The sequence below is a fragment of the Xyrauchen texanus genome, chromosome 34, assembly GCF_025860055.1.
Source record: "Xyrauchen texanus isolate HMW12.3.18 chromosome 34, RBS_HiC_50CHRs, whole genome shotgun sequence".
NCBI classification, from domain to species: Eukaryota; Metazoa; Chordata; class Actinopteri; order Cypriniformes; family Catostomidae; genus Xyrauchen; species Xyrauchen texanus.
In genome coordinates this window covers 11,495,514-11,519,633 of record NC_068309.1, presented here as the reverse complement: position 1 = coordinate 11,519,633, position 24,120 = coordinate 11,495,514, and the positions used below count along the sequence as shown (strand labels likewise).

Genomic DNA, 24,120 nt, shown 5'->3' with positions numbered 1-24,120 from the left:
AAGCTGGAATATCAGATGAGAGGCAGAGTAATGCTGCTCTGTAAACCTGGCATCCCAAGGGTGAAGAGTCCATTAGAACAACTCCTTCCCACAATTCTCGGAGGTCATCAACCAAGGGCTCAAGATATGCATTCATGTTGAGTTTGGGTTCTTTGGGTCCTGGTATCACTCCAACTAAAATCATGTTTTCATCTTTGAAGCGTTCCTCTCTCGGCAAATTCAAAACGACAAGATATATAACACCGACTGAATATGGGGAGTGCTTATAGGGTTGGTACCAATCAACATTCATCATCAGTGCAAAATTATTAGGTTCTGATAGAAATGGTTGACCATTTACATATTGAAAGTCCTGCCAGATTTTCCCATCATATACATCCCCCATGACAGAGTCAGGCATGCTGCGGTGTCTCCATTGCTCACATTTCTCCAAAAATCCAGACCTTCTCACCAAAGTCTCCAAAGACTGACTGACCTTTTGTAACAGTAGACACGGATGGGATACAGGTATTCTTTACCACTTGAGCCAATAAGCTTTCTCATCAAAGGAGTTCCACATTTGCTTCTTAATTTCTTTTGTGGGTGTTTGTGGAAAGGTCTAGAAGAACAAGTGTTGATGATTTTTGCACCGGATCTAGAGGTGGTGTATGATTCCTCAATTGTGTATGTTACCATACACTTTGGGCATACCACAAACTGGCTAAAGCTGTCTCTGCAGATGTTAGTCCATTTCCTGAGTGAATATAAAGTCTTAGGGATCTTTCCAGCCAGCCCACAGAGTGTGTTCACACACAGAATATGTCCCATGAGCCAAATTAATTGTCTTATGCACTGCAAGAGTGCAAAAATATGCACGGTCTGATATTTTGAAAACAGCTTGCCATGCCAAAAGCATAAATGCAAGCAGTTTCAACATCAAATGTTCAGGGCTGTCTTCTGTGACCCTGAACCCATCTGCATCCATATTTTCCTCCCCAAAAATGTCAGTCTCTTCAAGCTGATCCTCTTCCATGAAACTGTCTGCCTGGTCATAGTAGCCATCTTCATCTGAAGACTCACTGTCACTGGCACTCAGGAAAAGCTCGAAGTCTTCATCATCATTGTCATCTGTAACCCAAACACAACACCCATTTTAAAACCACCAGAAGTGTCAAGTAACTAAGTACAAATACTTTGTTACCTTACTTAAGTAGAAATTTTGGGTATCTACAATAATTAATATTTGAGTAATTATTTTTCAGCTGACTTTTTACTTCTACTTACATTTTCACGCAATTATCTGTACTTTCTACTCTTACATTTTAAAAATAGCCTTGTTACTTCTTTTTCATTTCGGCTTTTTGTCATTCCGGCTTGTCATCGTCCAAAAAAATGACCAATAATACACACGGATAATAGATCTGAGTCCCGCCTCCTGAACACACATCGCTAAACTGATTATCTGTGATAGGTGATTCTATCTTCCGCTTCATGAAACACATGGTAATGCTCAGTACACGTTCTTTAATGTATTTGCATTGTACTAAAATTTAAATAAAACTGACATTTATTTTCTATGGGCATATATAACAGGTAGTCCCAAATGTTAAACATAAACATTTTAATATAACTTTATAGTCATTATGGCCTTTAGAAAAAAAATTTTTCTAGGAGGTGGGGTAGTGCACTATATGCCCCTGTGGCATGGTCTAAGCTTTTGTCCTTAATGGATTTTTTTTTCCTTACATTGATTTTACTTTTATACTTTAAGTAGTTTTTGAAACCAGTACTTTTACACTTTTACTTAGAAAAAAGCTTGAGTTGATACTTCAACTTCTACAGAAGTCTTTTCTAAACCCTAGTATCTATACTTTTACTTGAGTAAAGAATGTGAATACTTTTGACACCTCTGAAAACCACACAAACAAAATCATCACTAAGGAGGACAGGAGTAATCATACATTCAAACTATTGTAAATACAAAAGAAGTAGCACAGACTTCTCTGGGTGCTTTAGCACAGTAACAGTCTCCAAAGAATTATGGTAGGTTATAAGTTACAGGCTTTGAGACTATTGACAGGTGCACAATCTTACCTTGCAAAGTGCAGTCCTCGTACAGTTCTTGGTCTTGTATATCAGTCTGTTTGTCCCCTTGCTGCATACAAAACACAGTTGATGGCAACAGTGGAGCACTGGCAGTATCTGAAGAGTCACTGGCACCCAGGGAAGCTTGAGATCTTCATAATCAAAGTTCTCTATAACAGAAAAACGAGCCATTTTACACAATATTTCTCACAAAATGTAACAAATAAAGAATGTTCTCCAGTAACTTTGGTCAAACGTTATGCGGTATCCCACAAGTAACTTAGTTTGAATGCAACATATTTGTACTTTTACTTGAGTAGATTTTTAGTGAAAAATAATTACTTGTAATGTTACTTTGGATATATTTATCATGTATGCATTCATGATTTGTTAAGAGGTAGGTGGTCAGCTGGTCCCAAGTCTGCTAACGTTGCTTGGTTACCATATGCATTTACGCCTCCACATGGCTTAGTTCAGAGTAAAATAATGACTGAAACTACAGCTGGGTAGTATAGCTTTCAAATTTCAAATAGAAATGAACTGGGCATAATTATAATTACTGAAAACAACCTATTCATACCTTGCAGAGTGTTGTCCACATCATTTTCCGGTTGTTGTTCATGTTCGTTGTCCTCTGGTTGCGTGATAAACAAACTTTCTGAAACACGCCGAGTAGGCCTATCAGTAGCGTCTTTTAATAAATAAATAGGAGTGACTGAGGTTGCTGTGTTTATTTCGCTACAGTGCTTGATTTCCGTATTTCTACTTTCCAAGCGTGCAATTGGATGAAATACAATGACGTCATCCAGTTCCAACCAACGGAATCAGTTTATGTTTTGTGTCAGTGAAAGTAACCAATAGCATTACCTGAAAACTTTAGAGGCGGCACATTTTGTTTGTGGATGGGTGTTACCAGTATGTATAAAACAAAAGATATCTAAAATATACAGGTTAGTAAAGGTACGCCGTATCCTATTTACAACGCGAAGATGGCTTGCAAAAGAATGCTGGAGTTTTACGGAGAGCAGAGTAGAGATGTTACTCCTTTACGCCGGGACAACGTGGCTTTTCAAACTCTGAGTCCGAACGAAAACCGACTGGTGAATATGGTGAATGCAAGTTTGAAGCGGATATTTGAAAAGCTGGAGACGATGGACAAGAGATTGGTTAAGATGGAGGCGGACATCGATGAGCTCAAAGAGGCAAGAGAGGAGCCTGCTTCGAAGAAATTAAAGAGAGCTGGGAATAAATCTGTTGCGGTAAGTTATTTTATTTATTTTAGTTTTTTAAGTCACAAACATTTTGCGGTGTCCGCTTAACTTTGTGTGCTTTATTTATTAATGTATTTGAATTGAGCTCTCATACTATGTTGGATTTTTACAGGAAGCTGTACGCAGATTGCACAATGGGGAAAACAACACACACAAATATGACCCACAGACAAGGTATATCTTTAAAACTATTGTTTCATAACAGTCCTTTCTTCTAAATTATATTTTTAATCAACCTTCTTTAATTACTGCTCCACAGTCTATCCTCCCCCCACAACCTCGAGGTCACAACCTATCTCTTTAATGGCGTCTCCATGGCTGTACCGGACGTAGATCCTGCTGTTGTTAAAGGTAAGTCACAGGAGAATATACCAAGACTACAACTATTTAACTGTATAGACTAGTTAGTTATAAATAAACACATTCTCCCTGCTCACTATCTCCCTCTCTCTAGCATCCTGCAAGACATATTTTGAAACTGTTCGAAGGGGTTACAGGATGGCCCAAGATGAGAACAAAGAGAAGATGGAGGACAGCAGGATCATTGCTCGCACGAGACAAAGAAAAAGAAGAGTAAGTATAAATAAATATAAATCTCAGTAAAAGACTAAAAGGCTCCCATCCCAACCCATTTGATATTTTCAGTGGTTTAATTTCTTTTTTCCCTCCCATTTTGCAGCTGCTGAGCAGCAGGACTGGTGTTCTCCAGACAGAGGAAGAGGCAGCTATCTGGAAGACTGCAACAGTTGACCAAATGTCTGAAGAGGAGGATGCCATCTTGGATGGAAAGACGGTGTGGGTTGTTCGGTCTCCAACCCGTAGTAAAGCTTTGTCTGCGCTGTGTGGGGTGCTACAAAAAAGACTGGAAGCAGACCAGAAGTACTTAGGAACTCATCATCCACGAGTTGGCCTGTGAATTATTTTAGCATTACGCATCTAAATATTATTCTATAGTATAATTTGAATATTCTGTTGTTGTTTTTTATATAGTATTTATTTTATATAGTATTATTTATAGATTGTATTATATATAATTCTATTTAGTTTTCTATATATACTGCATTTATATATTTTATACAAATCCACATTGGTATCTCTATATTTATATATTGTATTATTTATATATTGTACTATTTATATATTCTAAAGTATTTGTATATTATATTGTTTTCTAAATATTATACACAGGCCTTACGTATTAGATGGGGTTATATATTGTATGACTAATAGTAAAGTGTATTCTATGCTAACATATTTTTTATTTATAGAATTTTGATTGTGTGTATATATATATATATATATATATATATATATATATATATATATATATATATATATATGTATATATATGTCATGTGCCCAGTGTCATTTACAAATAATACAAATAACAAACTCAACTTTGTTTATCTGATTGTCTTTACATTATAACCATGAACACCAATGATAATAAATATTAATAATGAGTAACAATAAACCCAAATGAGGCCTTAAACTGGACCAATAGTGTGGGGTTTTAGAGGAGGGGTTTAGGGTTTTAGAGGAGGGGTTTAGAGGAGGGGGAAAGCATCCAGCACCCAATCCTATGTAAGATCTCTGACCAATTGAAGGAGGCCACTGCCTTGTGTCCCAAAGGTGTGAAATGCTAATATTCCCTGGCACTGACCCCGACCGGGGGATTATTCACCATGGTAACTGATGGCCCTAGTGGCTCCCTGCTGTGCCCCAAACTTGGTACATATCCAGGAGTATTCGGGATTGTGTGACGGGACAGCAAACTCCCGTACACATCCGTTTATTTGTGGAGTACACAGGAGTACTCAGGAGTTTTACATGCCCGATTACAGCTCTTTTCACGCAGTGTCATGGTTAATACAATGTACTAAAGTAAAACTACCTTTATATTATTTTTTATTTATTATAAATATTAATAAATTAAATATTAAGAGTGGAGTCAAGAAACAGAATGGGAAAAATAATACACCAAATGCAGAATCGAACCTTGGTCGCACAGATATGGCACACCAAAGTTTCACAGTCCACGCCATTGGAGAGAGACTCTTAATGCAGTTTGTTGTGTATTTCTATGTTGTGAATAGACTTTTGGGGTTATATCTGAATGCAAATATTCACTCTGAAAATTATCACTCTGAAAAACAATCAATATTATCAAGCTTTGGGGCAACATTGGTTAATAGCAAGTATTAACTACTAATAAAATACTACAAAAGATAATGAATAACAACAGGTTTGAACTGCATAGCATTTCTAGTTATTACGTCTAGGTAACTTCTGTTCCCTGATGGAGGGAACGAGACATTGTGTCGAGTGAAGCGACACTAGGGGACTTTCTTGAAGGCCAGAACAGTATGGGTTTTACTGTATGAAGAACCTGTCCAAAGAAACCTGCATTTGGTTTCCAAACCAAACAAATAAATCTGATCCAAAAATGAAAAAAACAAAAAACACAAAAAATAATGCAATTTATTAAGATTGCTGAAATATCCAATCCAAATCTGGACACAACTCAAGTACAGTATTTATAAAGCAGCTAAAGTGAAGACACCATGGAAAATATACCATGAAATGCTGCTCTTCTTCAAACCCTACCACAAAAACCCTTTTAAAAACCAAGTACCAGTGCCAAGCAAACGTCTAGGTTACTGTTGTAACCTCCGTTCCCTAATGGAGGGAACGAGACGTTGTGTTGGATGAAGCGACAATAGGGGACTTTCTTGAAGGCCTCAGTTACCTCTGAACTTGAGAATATGGCAGACAGAATTTTCCTGTTCCTCCCCCGGAAATACGGGTATAAAGGGAGGGAATCATGCCTCTGTTCATTCAGGTTTTGCACTGAGGAGCCGAGAATAAGATTCGGCCATTGCAGTGGCTCGGTTCAGCATCATGGCCAGGGGGACACCATGTCACAATGAGGTTATAACAGTCGCATACTTCAACGTTGTGTCGAGTGAAGTGACACTAGGGGTCCCTATTCAGTCATGCCATGCACCTGCACCTGAACCGTGTACATGCGCTGCTGATGCAGGTGTGGGCAGGCAGTTGCGTACCAAAGCAACAGACTGCGTCAGACTGAACGTACCCTTCCCCAACGCCCCATAAAATAGTTATAAACTTTATAGGTTCCTGGCATCCCGAAGGGGGAACATAGCGTGTTCCACGCTATGTTCCCATGCTTGGAGCCCATGCTTGGGAGCCAAGCATGGGAGCAGGCCGCGTCAGCCGCGCCTTTTCTCTCTCTAGGTTTCTCAAGGGAGAAAGGGGGACCGTACAGCGGAAAATACACAGAGGGGGATTAATCCACAAGGGTGCATCCTGTGGAGAACCAATCCCAGTACAGAGTCATTTTAGTTAATTTACCCATAGTGGGTCTGGTCGGGGAATTCCTCAGTTTCGCATTCCCGAATTCTACGTGCTCGGACCTGAGAGAACAAGGGATGAGACCAACTCAACCCTGAGATTGTAAAATCTCTAAAAGGTATTGAGTGTTGCACCCTGCCCGCTGCGCTGCAGATGTCTGCTAGGGAGGTGCCATTAGCCAGTTCCCACGAGGATGCCACACTTCTCGTCGAGTGTGATTGAACCTGCAAAGGGGCACGGCCTGGGTGTGATAGGCCAAAGTGATGGCGTCAACAACCCAGTGTGAAAGCCTCTGTTTGGAGACAGCGTTCCCTTTCCACTGTCCACCAAAGCAGACAAAGAGCTGCTCAGAACATCTAAAGCTCTGCATGCAGTCCACATAGGTACGCAAAGCACGCACCGGACACAGCAACAAAAAGGCTGTGTCTGCCTCCTCCTGGGGAAAATCTTGCAGGTTCACTACCTGGTCCCTGAAGGGGGTCGTAGGAACCTTTGGCACATAGCCCGATCACAGTCTTAGGACGACATGGGTGTCTGCCGGACTGAACTCCAGGCAAGTGTCGCTGAGAACGCTTGCAGTTCCCCATACCACTTGATGGAATCGAGCACGATCAGGAGGGATGTCTTCAAGGAGAGGGCTTTAAGCTCAACTGATTCTAGCGGCTCGAATGGGGGTCTCTGAAGGCCTGAAAGGACCACGGAGAGCTCCCATGAGGGGAACAAGCATGGCCTGGGAGGGTTTAGCCTCCTGGCGCCTCTAAGGTACCTGATAATCAGATCATGCTTCCCAAGGGACTTACCGTCCTCTACGTCATGGTGAGCTGATATGGCTGCTATATAAACCTTCAAGGTGGAGGAGGACAGCCTTCCCTCCAGGCTCTCTTGCAGAAACAAGATTACTGTCATGACAGTGCATCTCTGTGGGTCTTCAGATTGGGAAGAACACCAGTTTGCGAACAAGCGGCACTTTAGGGCGTAAAGTTGCCTGGTAGAGGGAGCTCTGGCTTGGTTGATCTTGTCTATAACAGCAGGTGGTAGGCCACTTAGATCTTCAGAGGTCTGGGCGTGGATGCCAGTGGGTGTCCCGTCCCTGAGAAAAAAGGTCCTTCCTCAGGGGAATTCGCGAGGGAGCGGCTGTCGCAAGGAGCATGGGATCAGAGAACCAAGTCTGCATGGGCCAGTAGGGGGCCACCAGAGTGACTTGTTCCTCATCCTCCCTGACCTTGCACATCACCTGTGCAAGTAGGCTCACTGGGGAAATGCGTACTTGCGCAGCCCCCGGGGCCAGCTGTGTGCCAGCGCAAATCAGCTGGAAAGCCTGGGGGTGGATCCTCCACTCTCCATTGATCGTACCTTGTCGCGACAGCACATCCACTGCCGTGTTGAGGTTTCCCAGGATGTGAGTGGCGCACAATGACCTGAGTTGCAGCTGGCTCCAAAGGAGGAGAGCACCGGCGATCCCGCCAGGTGGAGGCGTTCTCAGGGCACTGGTGGATCGCAACCTCGGGGACCATGATTATACCACCCACGAGGCAGCGTCTGTGATCATCAGGAGCAAAGAGAAATCGACCTCATCCAGGAACTACACAGGGGCAGAAGGGCATCTTTATAAAGACGCGTCCTGAAAGGGACGTTCAACGCCAGCTGTGTATTGCTCTTTTAGAGAAAATAAACTCTTTTACAAAATATTCTCTTTTAGCAGCACTGTCTAAGGGGCAAAGCTGCACTGCCGTGCAGAGAAGGAGAAAGCCGCTGATATGTACCATAGATCCAACAGCATATGCTCTGCAGAGGTAAGTGGAACAGTACTTGATCTCAGCTCACTGATCGCACAACCGCTCTGCAATCTGAATGAACAGAGGCATGATTCCCTCCCTTTATACCCATATGTCCGGGGGAGGGACATGCAAATTCTGTCTGCCAAATTCTCATTGGCCTTTTGTCAAGTTCAGAGGTAACCGAGGCCTTGAAGAAAGTCTCGAAGTGTCGCTTCACTCAACACAGCGTTGAAGTGAGCTACAGACGGGGAACTCAAATGCATGTATTGAGACAAAATAACTTGGTCACATTACTAACTTCCACCCTAATTTATATAATGGTAAATTGCAATTCTTTTTCAAATATTTTATTATATTTAATTTGATAAGTATTCTGCTTCTATAAATAATGATTCTGTTCACCGTTTTTATTGTCAGGAGAATATAACATAATGTGACACAGTGGTATACATATAAATGATGAATTCACCTTTGATAATCCTTGTTAAAAATACAAAATATGGGCTAGCCTATCCGCAAATAAATACAAAGCACAAGTTTAGATTCTTAACAGTTTTTGGAAGTCACAATTTTTGAAAATTCGGTCTAATGATGCTCTCTCATAACGTCTCTGCATATGTATAAAAATACTCACAAATATTAAATATTTCTAATGAAATGTGAATTAATTAATGCAAACAAATAACTTTCCAATGTGCGGACATCTTCTTCAATGTTGAATGCTGCAGTAAATTCTTTATCATGCGTCTCCACTGCAACATTTACCCAGAAATTAAATGTTGTGGTGTTTGTTGTTTTTTATGGCTTTTGGCAAAACAAGCTTAACTTGCCCTTACCGCCTCCAACTTAATGGTCATTACATTAGGAGAAAGAGCACTGAGGCATTCAGCTCTGGCCTGTTGAAATTCTATGGCTGTAGTGCCCCTCAGCAGGTTAGAGCTGCTAATGACCCATTCACGTGGTGATCGTGGCAGAAGAAAGCATTCTGAATGGATACCCATTGTAATTAAGAGAAACTGCACCAGTTTTTAGCTTTTTCTTTTTCTTCTTTTACTTTTTTGGGACTTATGATAATGCAGTAATACACTGAGAGAATAATTATGTACTGTACAGTATGTCGTTATGAAAACAGAGAGCCGCCCCTTGAAATCCAGACACAATTGGTCAAAAGAGATGCATATTTTTACCAGACGTAAACACCGATGTGTCTTGATTGTGCACTTGTAACTGGGTCAGCAAACCGTATCTTAATACTACATTTACATTTGCACATTTGGCAGACACTTTTATCCAAAGCAACTTACAGTGCACCAATTACAGGGACAATCCCCCCAGAGCAGCCTGGAGTGAAATGCCTTGCTCAAGGACAGAATGGTGGTGGCCGTGGGGATCGAACAAGCGACCTTATGATTAACAGTTATGTGATTTAGCCCACTACGCCATTATGTGAGAGTGGACAGCCTTAGGGAGCTGTAACTCTCTCTCTGTTGCACTGTCATCTCTGGTCGCCTTTATCCCTCTCGGGCTTCATCAGCCTAATTAGGAGCCAAGTGTGTGGAATCATGACCCGGCCCCGCCCTCCGCCCTGTCACACCTTGTTAAAGCATTCAAATTTTTAACGTTGACATAATTTTTGTGCAACATGCATGCATGCAACATGCGACATGATGTAACTTGTGGCTAATTCTGGATCTAATTTAGTGTCTGCACTGCAGTGTCTGAACTCTCCTCCCACGCGATGCAGACATCCACATCTGGGACTGTGTTGTGGGTTTACCCTAAAATTAAAATTCTCCTATTTTTTACTCACTGTTATGACACAAGTTTCTTCTATGGAACAAAACATTTACATTTTTGAAGAATATCCTTTACATACTGTATACAGAATGTAAATGAATACAGTATCATAAAGTTAACAATACAACTCCACATGTCTTCTGAACCCATGCAGTAGCTTTGTGTGGCGAACAGACTGAAAAAACTTATTATCTTCACTGATTCTCTGATAATCTGTCATTTTGGAGCCTGACAGGCCTAGAGTGAAATGGTTTTGAAACATGAGGGTGAGTAAATGATGGCATAATTTTCTTTTTTTGGGTGAACTGTTACTCCAAAAGCAGAAAACGTGACTGTAATTTGTAACTGGATGCTTTTTTATAACTATGTTGGCTTCTCATATTTGGACAATTAAGCTAAGAAATATACTATATATATATCCATCCATCCATCCATCCATTGTCAACCGCTTATCCTGTGTACAGGGTCATGGGGACTATATATATATATATATATATATATATATATATATATATATATATATATATAATTTTTTTTTTTTTTTCTCATAATCATTTTATTTCTCATCATCTTTTGTACAAATGCATCTCTTTGTGTGTTTTCTACTTGTTTTTACTCATGTACATTTTTATGGTTGCTATGGGTTATTATTTATTTCAGCTTCTTATGTAAAGGTTTACTGTTTTCCATCAGACTTGTCAATCCTCCTGCTTTTAAACTTTGACTTGAGCTGTCTGTGGCTCATAAATAGCTTGCCCATCACGGCTTTGCTTTTATGCATTAGGTCGAGTTTCCTGAGGACTTTGCCTTCGTTCTAAGAAGAATCCCATCTCAATTGAGTCTCCTACCCACACCAAAAAGCATTATGGAAGCTATATGATAGAGGAACAGACTTTACTACCAGGGGCCAAGCAACCAGTCCTTTTGTCTTCAAATGATCTTTCCATCTCATTGTCTCTGCCACATATTTTCCACACTATTTTGGTCTTGTTCTCTCTTGCACTCCCTCTACAAATGCTCCATCCACTTTGGAAAAGAGCTTGCACATTTAGCTACAAATGTGCAAGCATTCCGATGGGCAGACAACATGTGAGTGATCAGGGGGGTCTTTGCTGGAGGGCACACGCGATGATGAATGGGGCTTCACTTGGGTTGCAGTTGTGGCTTTTGATGCATTCCTTGGAAAACAATATGGCTGCTGAAAAGCCATAGAGAAGTTATTATCAAATGCTGTAATTACTTACAGATCTTATAATCCTCATTGCAAAAGGTCTTTGACTTTTGATAATTTATTACTTTTACGTCAGTATTTTATCTCATAGAGGTGCTGACAGGGCTGTGCGGCAGTTGAAACAGTGGAATGTAAAACAGTCTATTTACTTTCAGTTAATTTACTCTTAGAATATTAAAATGAACAAGATTTTCTGAAAATGTCAGTGGTGCTGCCTGTACATAAATTGTCACCACAGTGTTGTGGCTTAGGGCTGAGTAAAAAAAAAGCAGAGTTTCAGATTAATTACATTTTTCATTTCAATGATCCCAACATCGATTTTTAAAATCACAATATCGATCTTTTACTCTACTCCAGGGGTACTCATTACGTTCATCCCAACTGGCCAGTCGAAAGCAAGACAACCCAACCCGTTATCCACTCTGTAGCACATCCATGTTGTAGACATGACGTGTCCTAGTGGAATGTTCTTTTTGGCGCAGTATGCTCTCCCAAACATGGCCACAGGAGTAGGCCCGATCCTATGGAAAATGCTTGAATAAGCCAGACACAGCCCTTGCCGTGAGGATTCAGACAGTATGCTTTATGTGACCCCAAGCTCAATCTCCCATGTCATAACTACACAGCTTTGAACGAACACCATAGTGCCTTCAGGATATGGCAGTAGTTTATGAGCACACACGTTTCAAGCTTTTAGGCATCTGGTTTATGTTTTTTGTGTTTGTCATTTCTGAGTTGTATTAAATTGAGTGAAAATGCATGAGTCATTTTGTTGAAATGAACTAGGTTAAGAGCTGTATGACCTGAACCTTACCTGAAGGCGAGGAACATGTTTTTTCCATAGTTTCTTTAACCGGTTTTCTTTGTTCTCTCTCTGTCTCCCTCTCTTTCCATTTCTGTCTTCTTTTCTTTTTATCATTTCCTGATAAATTATACAATTTTGCTAGAATGCTTCACAACCAGATTTCTCCAACCAACCTTCAAGATTGTAATATAAATGAGTGTAATGTCCTCGCAGAGCCAAGTTGCTTTCTTTTATTCAAATGTAATTTAGGATGACAGTGTTTTCCACATCTGGACTGAAGTCATCTTCTCTTTGATGTGAATGTGATGTAATTTCCTCAGTATTTATGGACCTTTTTGTTGGTTTTAACCTGAAAATTACTTATTTTGTTTTTCAGACGTTCAGCCAGCAGAGTCTAATTGTTGATATATTTTTGTAAAGGCAGGAAGTAAGCCAAATGTAAATATATGTTACATTTTACGCAGGTTAAAAATGTTTGATATTTTTCTGATCTTAGCTGGTCTCCTAGCCTGGTCTGTTTGCTGGGGGTTTAAGAAACATAGGCCAAAACTATACCTTCTGGGCACCAGCTTGGACAGGCTGGAAGACCATCCTAAACAAAGACCTGCAAACCCACTTAGGTTAGTCTAAGTTTTTTTTTTTTTTCCAGCAGGAAATTGTGGAATTTAGGCTATGTCACCAGATAGGGTCCTACCTATCCGCTTCCAACAGTGTGACTAATAGAGCTTGACTAATATCCATAAATAATGTGACAACCACTAAGGAAATGACAGCATGTTGCACCTAAGCTTGTTGTCCATCTTGAACTGTTTTACTGGAGCAGAAAATTTATAAAAATGTTTGGTAACATTTTACAATAAGGTTCCATTCATTAACATTAGTTAATGCATGAGGTATCATGAACTAACAATGAACATTATATTTTTTCGCAGCATTTATTCATCTTTGTTAATGATAGTAAATAAAAATACAATTGTTCATTGTTTGTTCATGTTAGTTCATAGTGCATTAACAAATGTTAACATAACTTTTGATTTAAAAAAAAAAAATATTACTATATGTTGAAATCAACATTAACTAGGATTAATAAATGTTGTAAAAGTATTGTTCATTGGTAGTTCATGTTAGCTAATGTTAACATGAGCTAAATGGAACCTTATTGTAAAGTGTTACCAAATGTTTCATTAAGAAATTGTAGAAATTTAATAAACAAGAAACCAAATAATCTGTTGCACATTCGGAGCATGTTTACTTTGGCATGTGTTTACCATGAAACTAAGGGAGAGTAAGGGAAGAGGGGGAAGTGTAATCCTGTTGGAGTGATTACATGTTCCCAGAAAAAGGCTTGCGGTGCTGGAGCACTCCTTGTTAGACAGTTTGTAAATCAGCTGTGCACATTTAACCTGCCGACTGTCTTTTCTCCTTGTTAATAGTGTCAACAGAGGCAGCTGTAACCACCTAATGTCAGTGTCATCTGGCTCAACAATTACTGTTGGTCCCTCTCTTTCACAAGGGATATGTTGTTCAGCATGGCATACTCTAACACTATTTGTCCTGTATTGATTAAAGGTCTGCATTACCCTGATTATTTATTTTTTGCAGCAGGTTCTACATTTCTGAGTGGTAGGCAAGAGCAGGCAGTATTCCTAAGAGTGTAGTGTTGGGAAGTCTGTGCAGTTTTTTCTTGACTCATTAAAGTCAATACATTTTTAACTCAAAGACATTTTATGCAAAATTATATTATAAACAACAGTATTAAATAAACACATTGGAAAGTTTATTGTTGTGCACTGTCCATTTAAACAGTTAAGTCAGTCTGAAGTATGTGTGCATGTTTGATTCTTGGTCTGCTGAGTTTGAGTTTGAAATGAAGCCTGCTCTCCAAGCCAAATCTTTCTCGGGCTTAAGGCCTGTGGTTATGCATCAGTTCTCACACAAACACACTCTACTACATGACATGGTGCAGTGATGGTCATGCCGTCATTAGAGAGTGCTGTAACATCTCCAATCCTTCATCCAGACCAGGTGTGTTTGAAACCTGTGAGCTTTGCCTGCAAAGTCACTCTCTCCATGTTTGATTAATGCAGTATTCTTTATTTGTCTTATTTAGCACAATGTTGCACACTAAAACACAAGCCTGCCGCCTGGAAGCATGCACACACATACTCACAGGTATGGCTGCAGAATTATTAATAACTTGTATAAATAATTAGAATTACAGCTGCCACACGTAACCAATCGTCATTGTGTCGTTCTATCAATGTCTCACGTTAGGTCAAAATGTTTAAACAAAACAAAACATTTGTCAGAATTGTGCAGCCCTACTCACACACACTGAAACACATACATAAACTTGATCTAATGCACACATACAGTACACACAACATAACGGTGCCCTCTGTAAAATCAGACCATTAGCCCCTACAGGAAATGAGCATGTTAAAGAGAGCACAATGGTGGGTAGTATAGAGAATGACTGCAGTATTTAGTACCAGCTGATGTGTTCTGACCCTCTAAATGTTTAATGACAGAACTGAACAGGTCTGTTTCGCTGTATGGTGAACTGATTTCCTGAGTGACTGCTCTCCCACAGCGTCGCCGGAGACCTCAACAGAACAAGTGATTAATACAGGAAAAAATGCTAAATGTATAAGAGCACCTAGACAACAGAGCCTTTTGTTTACAGGCTCGGCTTTCATCTGTACCTGCTCTTTTATCCAAAACAGATGTTTCTGGGATCCATTATGCAATCTAGGTTACACTGTGAAAAGTGTTTACATGCAATTGTTACCTTAAGAATCTCTAACTGATCTAAATCTTAAAAAAGACTTATTTAGTCAGGTTGATTCAGTCATACAAAATAATATTTTTGACTTTTAGGCTACAGTGCGGTCACACAAGTCATTGTTTTAGATCCTGCAATGAATACATGTAACAGGATATGATGTCACACTCTAGGGCGTCTGTTTATAATAAATGATAAATCTGTTAAATCTTCTGTTGGTTAAACAGCCTTTTGCTAGGCTAATTTTCAAGTCAGAGTTCACCAAACATACAGTACAGAGCAAAAGATGAAACTTCATTGGGTTTCCACTCTCCTATGTTCACATGCAATTGAATGGAAATTAATTAAACACAAAGTCTATTGTGACCACACCTTAAAGTGATGGTTCACCTAAAAATAAAAATTCTCTCATCATTAATTCACCTTCATGTTGTTCCAAACCCATATGACTTTCTACCCTGAAACACAAAAGGAGATGTTAGCTAGAATGTAATCATCAGTCACATTCACTCTCATTGCATCTTTTTTTATACAGTGGAACTAACTATGTATTTTTTCATATTTCTATTAACTTGGCAGAAGAAACAGATGTTCTTGCTCATCTGTGGCCGGTGGCAAATCAGAGCAATGCATCAGTAATTCAGGAAAGCCAAAGTTGTCCAATACTGCGAGTTGGCCAGTACTCCACCCTCTCTATATCATTACGCAAGGTGTTTGGATACAGGTACGCACACTCACTATCTACTAACAGGATAATCCCATGTGAAACATATTTTTAACTCCCATCATATTTGTAGAAATGTTTGTACCACTGTGGAAGCATAACCAAGCAGGCATCAAACATTAAAGCAAATCTCCTCATGATATTTCACATAACTCAGAATATTTTGATACTATGAACACAAAAAAGCACTCCCCTGATCTTCTCTCCCATCTCTGTTTCAGGTTTGGCGATGAGTTCAGTTTGCTTTTGCATTTGCGCAGCTCCCAGCCTGATGACCGCAGTGTGCTAACCTTCCTCTGCCCAGATGGACACATTCTACTGCAAATCCGCATCAGTGCCTACACATTCACGTTCATCAGCACCCAACAACGGCACTATGAGTAAATGTCCACTCTGTTCTGTTTCAACTGCAGATGTGCTGAGTAAAGTGCTGTAAACAAGCAAAATAGAGTCACTATTAGAAAACTTTCCTGTAAATGAGCAACAACAGATAAATTCAGTCACTTTCCCCAAGCCCACATTTCTAGCACTGATTTGTTTTGTAGTCGACTACATTTAAGGAAGCAATTAATGTCAGAATAAAAATAAAATAAAATATAAAATAGCAAGAGGACTTGGAAATGAGAAAAGGCAGCATGTATTTGGTGATTTTGATTATTTTGTTATTGACACATTGCCATCTTTTCAAGAAAAAGATCTTTCAAAAGAGATCATATTATGTAAACAAAGTCTGTTTATTCTATTTTTGTCTTGTACATAAGATCTCCCTGATATAGCTAACTTGCCGTCTTGTTACATTATGGCAAAACCATCCTCCACTCATTTTTCATGTCATGAGAATATTAGTTTTGGCTTAGCCTAAATCTTAAACATAAGCACAGACCCTACTGTGCAGTTTTACTGGATTGAACAGCTCTTCGTTATATTAAATCTAACATTGTGTGACTTACGCCAAGCCTTACTGTTGAAACGTACAAATGAGGCATGGTATGTAACTCATGGCCTTTCAAAACTAATATTTGGACCTGTTGCCTAATTACCCACCTGCAGGACAAAATAAATGGAACTTTTACGCTGACATTTTACCTGTTTGTGATTTCCATTCATCATCAGGGTGACATTACTCTGTCATAATGTTTTTACCATAGTCTCATGTGGGTTTCTGTTTAGTTTAAGCTTGCATACCAAAAAAATATTCATTTGTCATTACATAGACTGGAAGTGTCTCTGAAGGTTTGGCCAGGGAATCGTATGGGTTGTGGTTTCCATGTGTTCTCCTGACTCCCAAGTGCACTTTTGATGCTTTACCGTGTATTTTTTCAAGCTCAGAAAACAAAATTAATCATATTTGTTTGTTTTCAGATTTAATTTAATTTAAAATTATTTATTAAATTTTTCCTTTCAATTTATCGTAGTTTACATTCATTTTCCCCACTCTTTTAATTTTAGTTGTTGGCTGGCTAGTGTTATTGGTATCAAGTGGCATTTCCATTTATAATGAATACTGGTTGTATATTTTATAATATGCTATTTATCAAAAACTGAACAAAAATGTAATTTGTGGTCATTTTTATTTTATGTTAGTTCCATTTCTCATTAAACTGTATTTTAGTTAAGTTTAAGTTTTTTTCAATCATTTTTATGTTTATTTCAGTTAATTAAAATATTTCCATTTATGTAGTTTTTTGTTTTAGTTTTCGCTAATGATATAAAACTGGCGCTGTCTCTCCCAGGTTCCCTGTTGGCGTACTGTCCGATGGGGGTTGGCATCGTGTCGCGGTAAGTGTATCCACAGGACGGTTGGCATTGTATGTGGATTGCTTCATGGTTGAGAGTGTGGACTGGGCCTACAAGGAGGGTCTTGGAATCTCCACCGATGGCTTGGTGATGGTGGGAGGAATCGTTGAGGGATTTGAGACCCCTTTTGAGGTGAGAATGCAAATGTACTTTTGTTTAATAAGATCCAAACATAGTAGGACCTAGCACCTATCCACCACCTTTGGAATGAGAACAGTCTATAATTCATCCTTTCACCAGCTCTCAACAAATGACACGTAAATACATCTCCAGAACAGTCCCCATTGGTATTTAAAACCAAAGTCAAGTTTATAGCATATTGGAGTTACTATACCCAAGCCTACCATCTGCGTTTATACTCATCCATGATGCCAGATGGATTATACATTGTGTTGCTGTCAAGCAGATAGAGATTTTGTATTTTTTTGTATATTAGTCTGTTACAACAATATCTGAATCACAGAGTTAAATACCTGAACAAGACTATGTTTTATTGGTTTTCAAAATAGACGTTCTGCAGTTGTATTTAGCTGTAGTGTATATGTGTCCATAGATTATAGATTATTGCATGCAAGAACAAGAGACCCACCTCAAAGTGGGAGGGCAATGGCACTTGAGGGTATTATTTTGGCATTTGAATTTGATTTAAAAGTTAAATTCCTAGTTCTTGCTGAAGGACAGATATTTTAATGGTGGTAGGAGTAAGGTTTGGACAGCTGCAGAAAAGTGAAATGTCCTTTTTTATTCGTGTTAGACGAGGAAATTTAATACAGCATGAAGTCTAGGCTGAGTCTCAAAGGATGACATCATAGAGTCCCAGTATCCAATTTACATACTCACACTGCACTCAGTCTTGAGGTGGCATTGTGAAGGTTTGCTTTAAAAACAACACTTTTTCTTACATGTCTCTCTGGAATACTTGATTCTGATTGGACAATTGCATTTCTCCCATCTTGTCCTGTCGGTTACACACTGTATTATTGATTCAGTTCCAGTGCTTCCTATCCAGTATTCTTTTCCTTGGTTTGTTTATCCAGTGGGTCTTTTGTTTTCCCAGACAAGTTGGATGTAGTCTGGGCATCCATAGTTTTGTACCCAGCTTTGTGTTTTTTCATTAATAAAAGTTTTTTGTTTTAATTTTTGTTTTATCATATCACATATCAAGTAGAGATTGTGTTTTATGCAGTGCATGTAGATGATAGCTATTTTCCCTTTCACAAAATTTGCTCTATTTGTGTGTCATACATGCATGTGTCATGTAACGATACAGGTTGTATGCATGTGTGTACATCTGTATAAGTGTAATGTTGTTTCATTTGCCTTATGTCTGCAGGGTGATCTAATGCAGGTGACATTTCTAATGGGAGAACCAGATGCAGCTCGGGATCAGTGTGGTGTTTTCCAGCCTCAGTGTGGCGGGACGGACCACAAACCTCCCCGTTCCCCTCGCATGCACACTCTAGAGGTGAGCGAGCCATATTGTACTGTATATCTCCCCCACAGTGAGGAAAGACTTGGGATACATCAGAATGACTTTAGCACACTTGTATATTAATCAACAAAATGACTCAACAAAGACAATACCTAAAAATTTCTTTAAGCAATATCACATGAGCAAGAGTGCGATTTGGCACTGCTGTGATTCGGCCATAGTAATCACAGCAGTGCTGATTTATGGCCATATAGCATGTTTGCGAGTGTGATATTGATTATATACAACAGTTCAATGAACAAGTAAATGAAAACATTTAAAATAAAACTGAGTATGTCATAAAAACGCATTTGTGCATGGAACTACTTTCTTACATGACGGATTAGAATCTGCCGTTGCTGGTTCAAAACAAATGATGCATCCAAGCATTTGTTAGTAATTAAAAAATTTCGCTTTTAAAAATATTATCACGGTTTTTGCTGTTTCGAACAAGTTATTGGATAAACAAGGATGGATGGATGTGAGTGTATGTGTGTGGGCATGTTTATGTGGTTTACGAGGACAATTGTTTTAGATTACAAACTGGTAATTACAAGGGTATTATGTTATAAATGTGGTTTATGAGGACATTTCTAGTGTCCCCATAATTTAAATAGCTTAAAAAACATTAAACAATGTTTTATTGAAAATGTAAAAATGCAGAAAGTTTTTTTGTGAGGGTTAGGTTTAGGGGTTGTGTTAGGTTTAGGGGATATAATCTATAGTTTGTACAGTATAAAAATCATTATGTCTATGGAAAGTCCTCATAATGATAGGTAGACAAACATGTGTGTTTGTGTGTGTATTTGTGTGTGTGTGTGTGTGTGTGTGTGTGTGTTTGTGTTTGTGTGTGTGAGTGAGAGAGAGTGTCTGCAATCACCTGTTGCCACTCCCAAGCAGAGGTGCTGTCAGCTTTCTAGAGATCAGCTTTTTCAGTGGAAAAATAGCATCCAAGTGTGGGTATTTCTCCCTATTTCGCGGTAGCTGGTGTGCAATAGTCGATCACTATAGAAATCTCAATGTCCTCCACCATTTTAAACAGCACCTATTGTGTAGTTAATCAGTCTGTTGTGTCTCTCTGCTTATGGAACGTCTCTCGTCCAATCAGATTCGAGGACTGGAACTAACTGTTGTATATTGAATTGTATACCACTACATTAAATTCATTTTGTCTATGCATCAATATAAATCTATTCAAGATTTCTATCTATATAGAATTTAGCCCTTTTTTTTTTACTTTTCTTAATGTGTCCAGGAACTCCTGCTGTCCTCGAATGACCTGGAGGATCTTTTGGAGATGGCAGAGGATAGTGACTCTATTCGTGCAAAACTGGTTGTGAGTAGCAATACTTTGCCGCTCTGCACCATTGTTATGTTACTTCCCATCTTTCTTTATGGAACAAAATACTTAAAGGAATAGCGCACAAAAAAATGCTCCAAACCTCAAAATATCAATATATTGCAAAATGTCCAGACAGAGTGTTGTTTTCAATACATCAAAAATAAATGGGGACAACTGTAGGGCTATTGAGCTTCAAAAATAAAAAAAAACACCTTAAAAGTAATCCATACAACTCTTGAGCAATTGACCTGTTTCATGTGACATCACTGTATGACTGCTCAGCCATGTTTGTGACCAAAATTCCATATTTCTTCATTGTCTGTGGTATGCTGCAAAAGCCAGCTACATTTTTGTTTCGATATAAAAATCATGAAAAGGTGATACTGGTGTTTATTTACCATATCAAAAATGAAATCTTTCTTTCAGTAAAGTATTTTTTTGAAGTGACTGCTTAATTTTGCCAAAGTCAAGCAGCGATGCTCCTTTTCCGTTATCTGTACACGTGTCAGTTATATTATGACATCATCAATTCGGATACAGTTATATTGGAAATTCTCATAGGACAATGTTTTGCATCGCATCCAGTATGTCATAATTGTAACACTTTGTAATAAATAAAAAAACATATAATGTGAATATATAATATATATTTAATGTGTATATACTAATGTTAGTCAATAAACAACACATCATAAGATCATGTAGTACAGACTTTATTCATACCACCAGACTGTAAACATTCTTGTAAACATGTATTCTTCATGAGAATAAAGCATCTCTTATATTCATACTGATGGGATCATCACAGACATTTTGTAATATTGTGACCAAATCAGAAAACAAGACATACATTTGTACCTTCTGAATTAGAGATGTTTACACGACTCGCCCGTGTGAGAATGTGTTGAATGATGGATAAAATATATTTAAATGTCCACTAAAGTCAAATTTGGCAATATTTATATCTTTCCCGGGACTTAGCATGGATCAAAAGCATTTCTTTTGTGATATCGTTTTACATCTGTTTTTCCATTCACCGCTATTGTTTTCTTCTGTTAATGGTCACAAATATGGTGGCTGTGGGGAAAAAGTGATGCCACGAAACAGGTCTCTATTTCAGGTCTTTTCAAGCTATGCCACACCATTGTGTAAGAAAAAGATAATTTTAAATCTATCCATCTCCATAATTCTCAAATCTCATTTGAGTTTGCATTAATTTCAAATAAAGTCATTAGTTCTTGTGTGCCTCATAAATATGCTAACGTGGCAGTCCATGTTTGAATTGAATGAGATGAAATCTGAAAGATTTCAACAAATAACGACTCAAATTTTGGTATTTTCCCTCATATCAAACATCAAGCATCAAACAACCTAAATATACCTTAAAAATATTGATATTACCCTAGGGTTTAATAAATCCATTTGATTGGGGTTTGCTCAATCCTGTCTGTGTTGTGGGCACATCATGACTTGCTCTCTTGTCACTCAAAGATATCTTGGCATGTTTAAGCGTCGATTTGCATAGTTTAAAGGGTTGTTTCTTCTGACAATGTCAATAATAGCGTTTTTGTCAGTGAAACAACTGGACATCATGGCCTGAAGCATCGCACATGATCTATTATACTATCGATTAAAATAAAATACATAATACTTTATATTAATTCTCTTTAACTACTATGCACGTATGCATTTGATACACTGTACTTACTATGTACACAAGTATACTATGTGCATGTTATTTATATTTATAGTACATGCATTTAATTACATGCATGGGCACACTGTTAACCGTAACCCTAATCCTAAACCTAAACCTAACCCTACCCCAATCATTAGCCTAAACCCTAACCCTAATCTAAACCCTAACCCTACCCATAAACCTACACGTGCCTCAGTAGCAGCAAATCAGAATCTTGTGAGAATTTTGCAGAACAACATGTAATTACAAAATAAGTCAATTTTATTGTATGTATTTCAATTTTAGTACAAATTTGTTAAAGACACCTAATATGAAGTGGGACTAAAATACCTTCAACCTCATAAGGAATTTTAAAAGTAGCTTTTACTAGGATCTTTTTATTATGAAAAACCTCTCTGGTTTTGACAGTTGTTTAATGTTTGCTGTCTGCAGTCTTTGTCCGTGTACAAAACCAAAAGCGTTCCCCCTGATGATTGGAAAGAAAGAAAAAAAATTAAACCAAACATAAACCTCTAAACACATACCAAGTTCATATGAGCTTTTCAGTTCCCTGTTCAGCTGACTGGAGCTGGTTTTGTGAGCGTAGTCTAAGCATGGTCCTAATGAGGTGCCGTGTGTTTGGCAGCTGTGAGCAGTTTGGTCAATGGAATCAGGGTCATCATTGGCTTTGACCCAGCTTAGGAAACTGCAGCTATGAATATTGATGGACTCCATATACCATCAGATTCAAAACCAAATGTTTCTCTCACTAACAAAGTACCATAGCATGTTTCAAACATCTATTACCTCTTTGTGCCACAGTCAATCACCTGGAATCCATTATGGCATGTCATAAAGGTGGTGGATTTTAAAGACTAAATAGCGGCAACATGTTTGAAAATAACCTGTTTTATTTCTGCTGTTTCGGTCTCTCTTGAAGGCGTAACCTCTTGACATAACTTTTTGTTGTGGTGTTTCATTTTGATGTCACCATTTTTGGTTTGCCGGATTCCTGGATGCATGCTCCCAGTGGAACAGATTTATGAGAAACTTCTGGCTTTCTTTGAAATGTTTAGCACTGCATGAGATCAAGGGTCAATGATCAGGGATTTTCCTACATAGAGAATTATGAGGCGGCCACCTCTGTCAAATTTCTTGCCGACTGTCGACGAAACTCAGGCAGGCAGTCATGTGCACAGATAGACCCCAAATCATTTCTTATTTTTGTATTAATATTTTTATTAATGATGCCCTTGGCATCAATTCTCAATTAAAGGTGTGCCCAACATCTGCATTTAAGTTGTAATTCTGCGAGACCACACAAGCTCCTGTCCTTCCCCCTCTTTGACATTGTTTGCCACTGCTGTGACGTTAAACCACTATAAATCTCCATAGAGCCAGCAGAACTCTATTAAGCTTAACAACAAGCAAGCTAATCAGGCGTTGGCTCAAAATAGCTTCGTAAATGCCCCCAAAATTCAATATTTGAATTGCTCCTACATAACATAGTCAATCCTCTGTGGTCACAGGAGGCGCAGGCACGATCACCTGACTTTTTCCCAGATAACAGCAGAAAGAAATACTCCATCATACAGATAAGAGTAAGAAATCATTTTAAACTGTAAAGGGTTTACTGTTATTTGTGTAAACACAATAACAGCAAACATTTTCGGTTTTGTAAAATAAAGAAATCATCAGCTTTCTGCCATCTCAGTCTCAGCGAACTATAGGAAGCTTGAATTTTCTACTTTTAAATGAACCAATTTAAACCAAAAAACTAATATTTCAGCTCATTATCGTTTTTGGAAGAAGACATGCTGTGAATTTACCTCAGAAGAAGAGCGTGATCCAATACGGCCTTTCTAACACAAAAAAGTGTCTCACAAAAGTTAATTTTGTGAGCGAACACAGGAGTTTACAAAATCTATTAAGTGTTTCATGGCCTTATTTTCAGTGACAGTGACTGAAAAATTACTAACACATATAATCTTTTTTTTTTTTT

The 24,120-nt window shown here is 38.5% G+C and overlaps 1 protein-coding gene across 1 annotated transcript in view; it reads left to right on the top strand.

Moving 5' to 3' along the window:
* Positions 1–24,120, top strand: part of si:ch211-196i2.1 (collagen alpha-1(I) chain) — a 109,640-nt gene that overhangs the window by 29,587 nt on the left and 55,933 nt on the right. Inside the window, exons 2-6 of the mRNA XM_052103896.1 lie at positions 15,686–15,830; positions 16,052–16,210; positions 17,564–17,759; positions 18,961–19,092; positions 20,354–20,434. Of these exons, the coding sequence (XP_051959856.1) occupies positions 15,686–15,830; positions 16,052–16,210; positions 17,564–17,759; positions 18,961–19,092; positions 20,354–20,434 (713 nt within the window). The remainder of the gene's footprint in view (positions 1–15,685; positions 15,831–16,051; positions 16,211–17,563; positions 17,760–18,960; positions 19,093–20,353; positions 20,435–24,120) is intronic.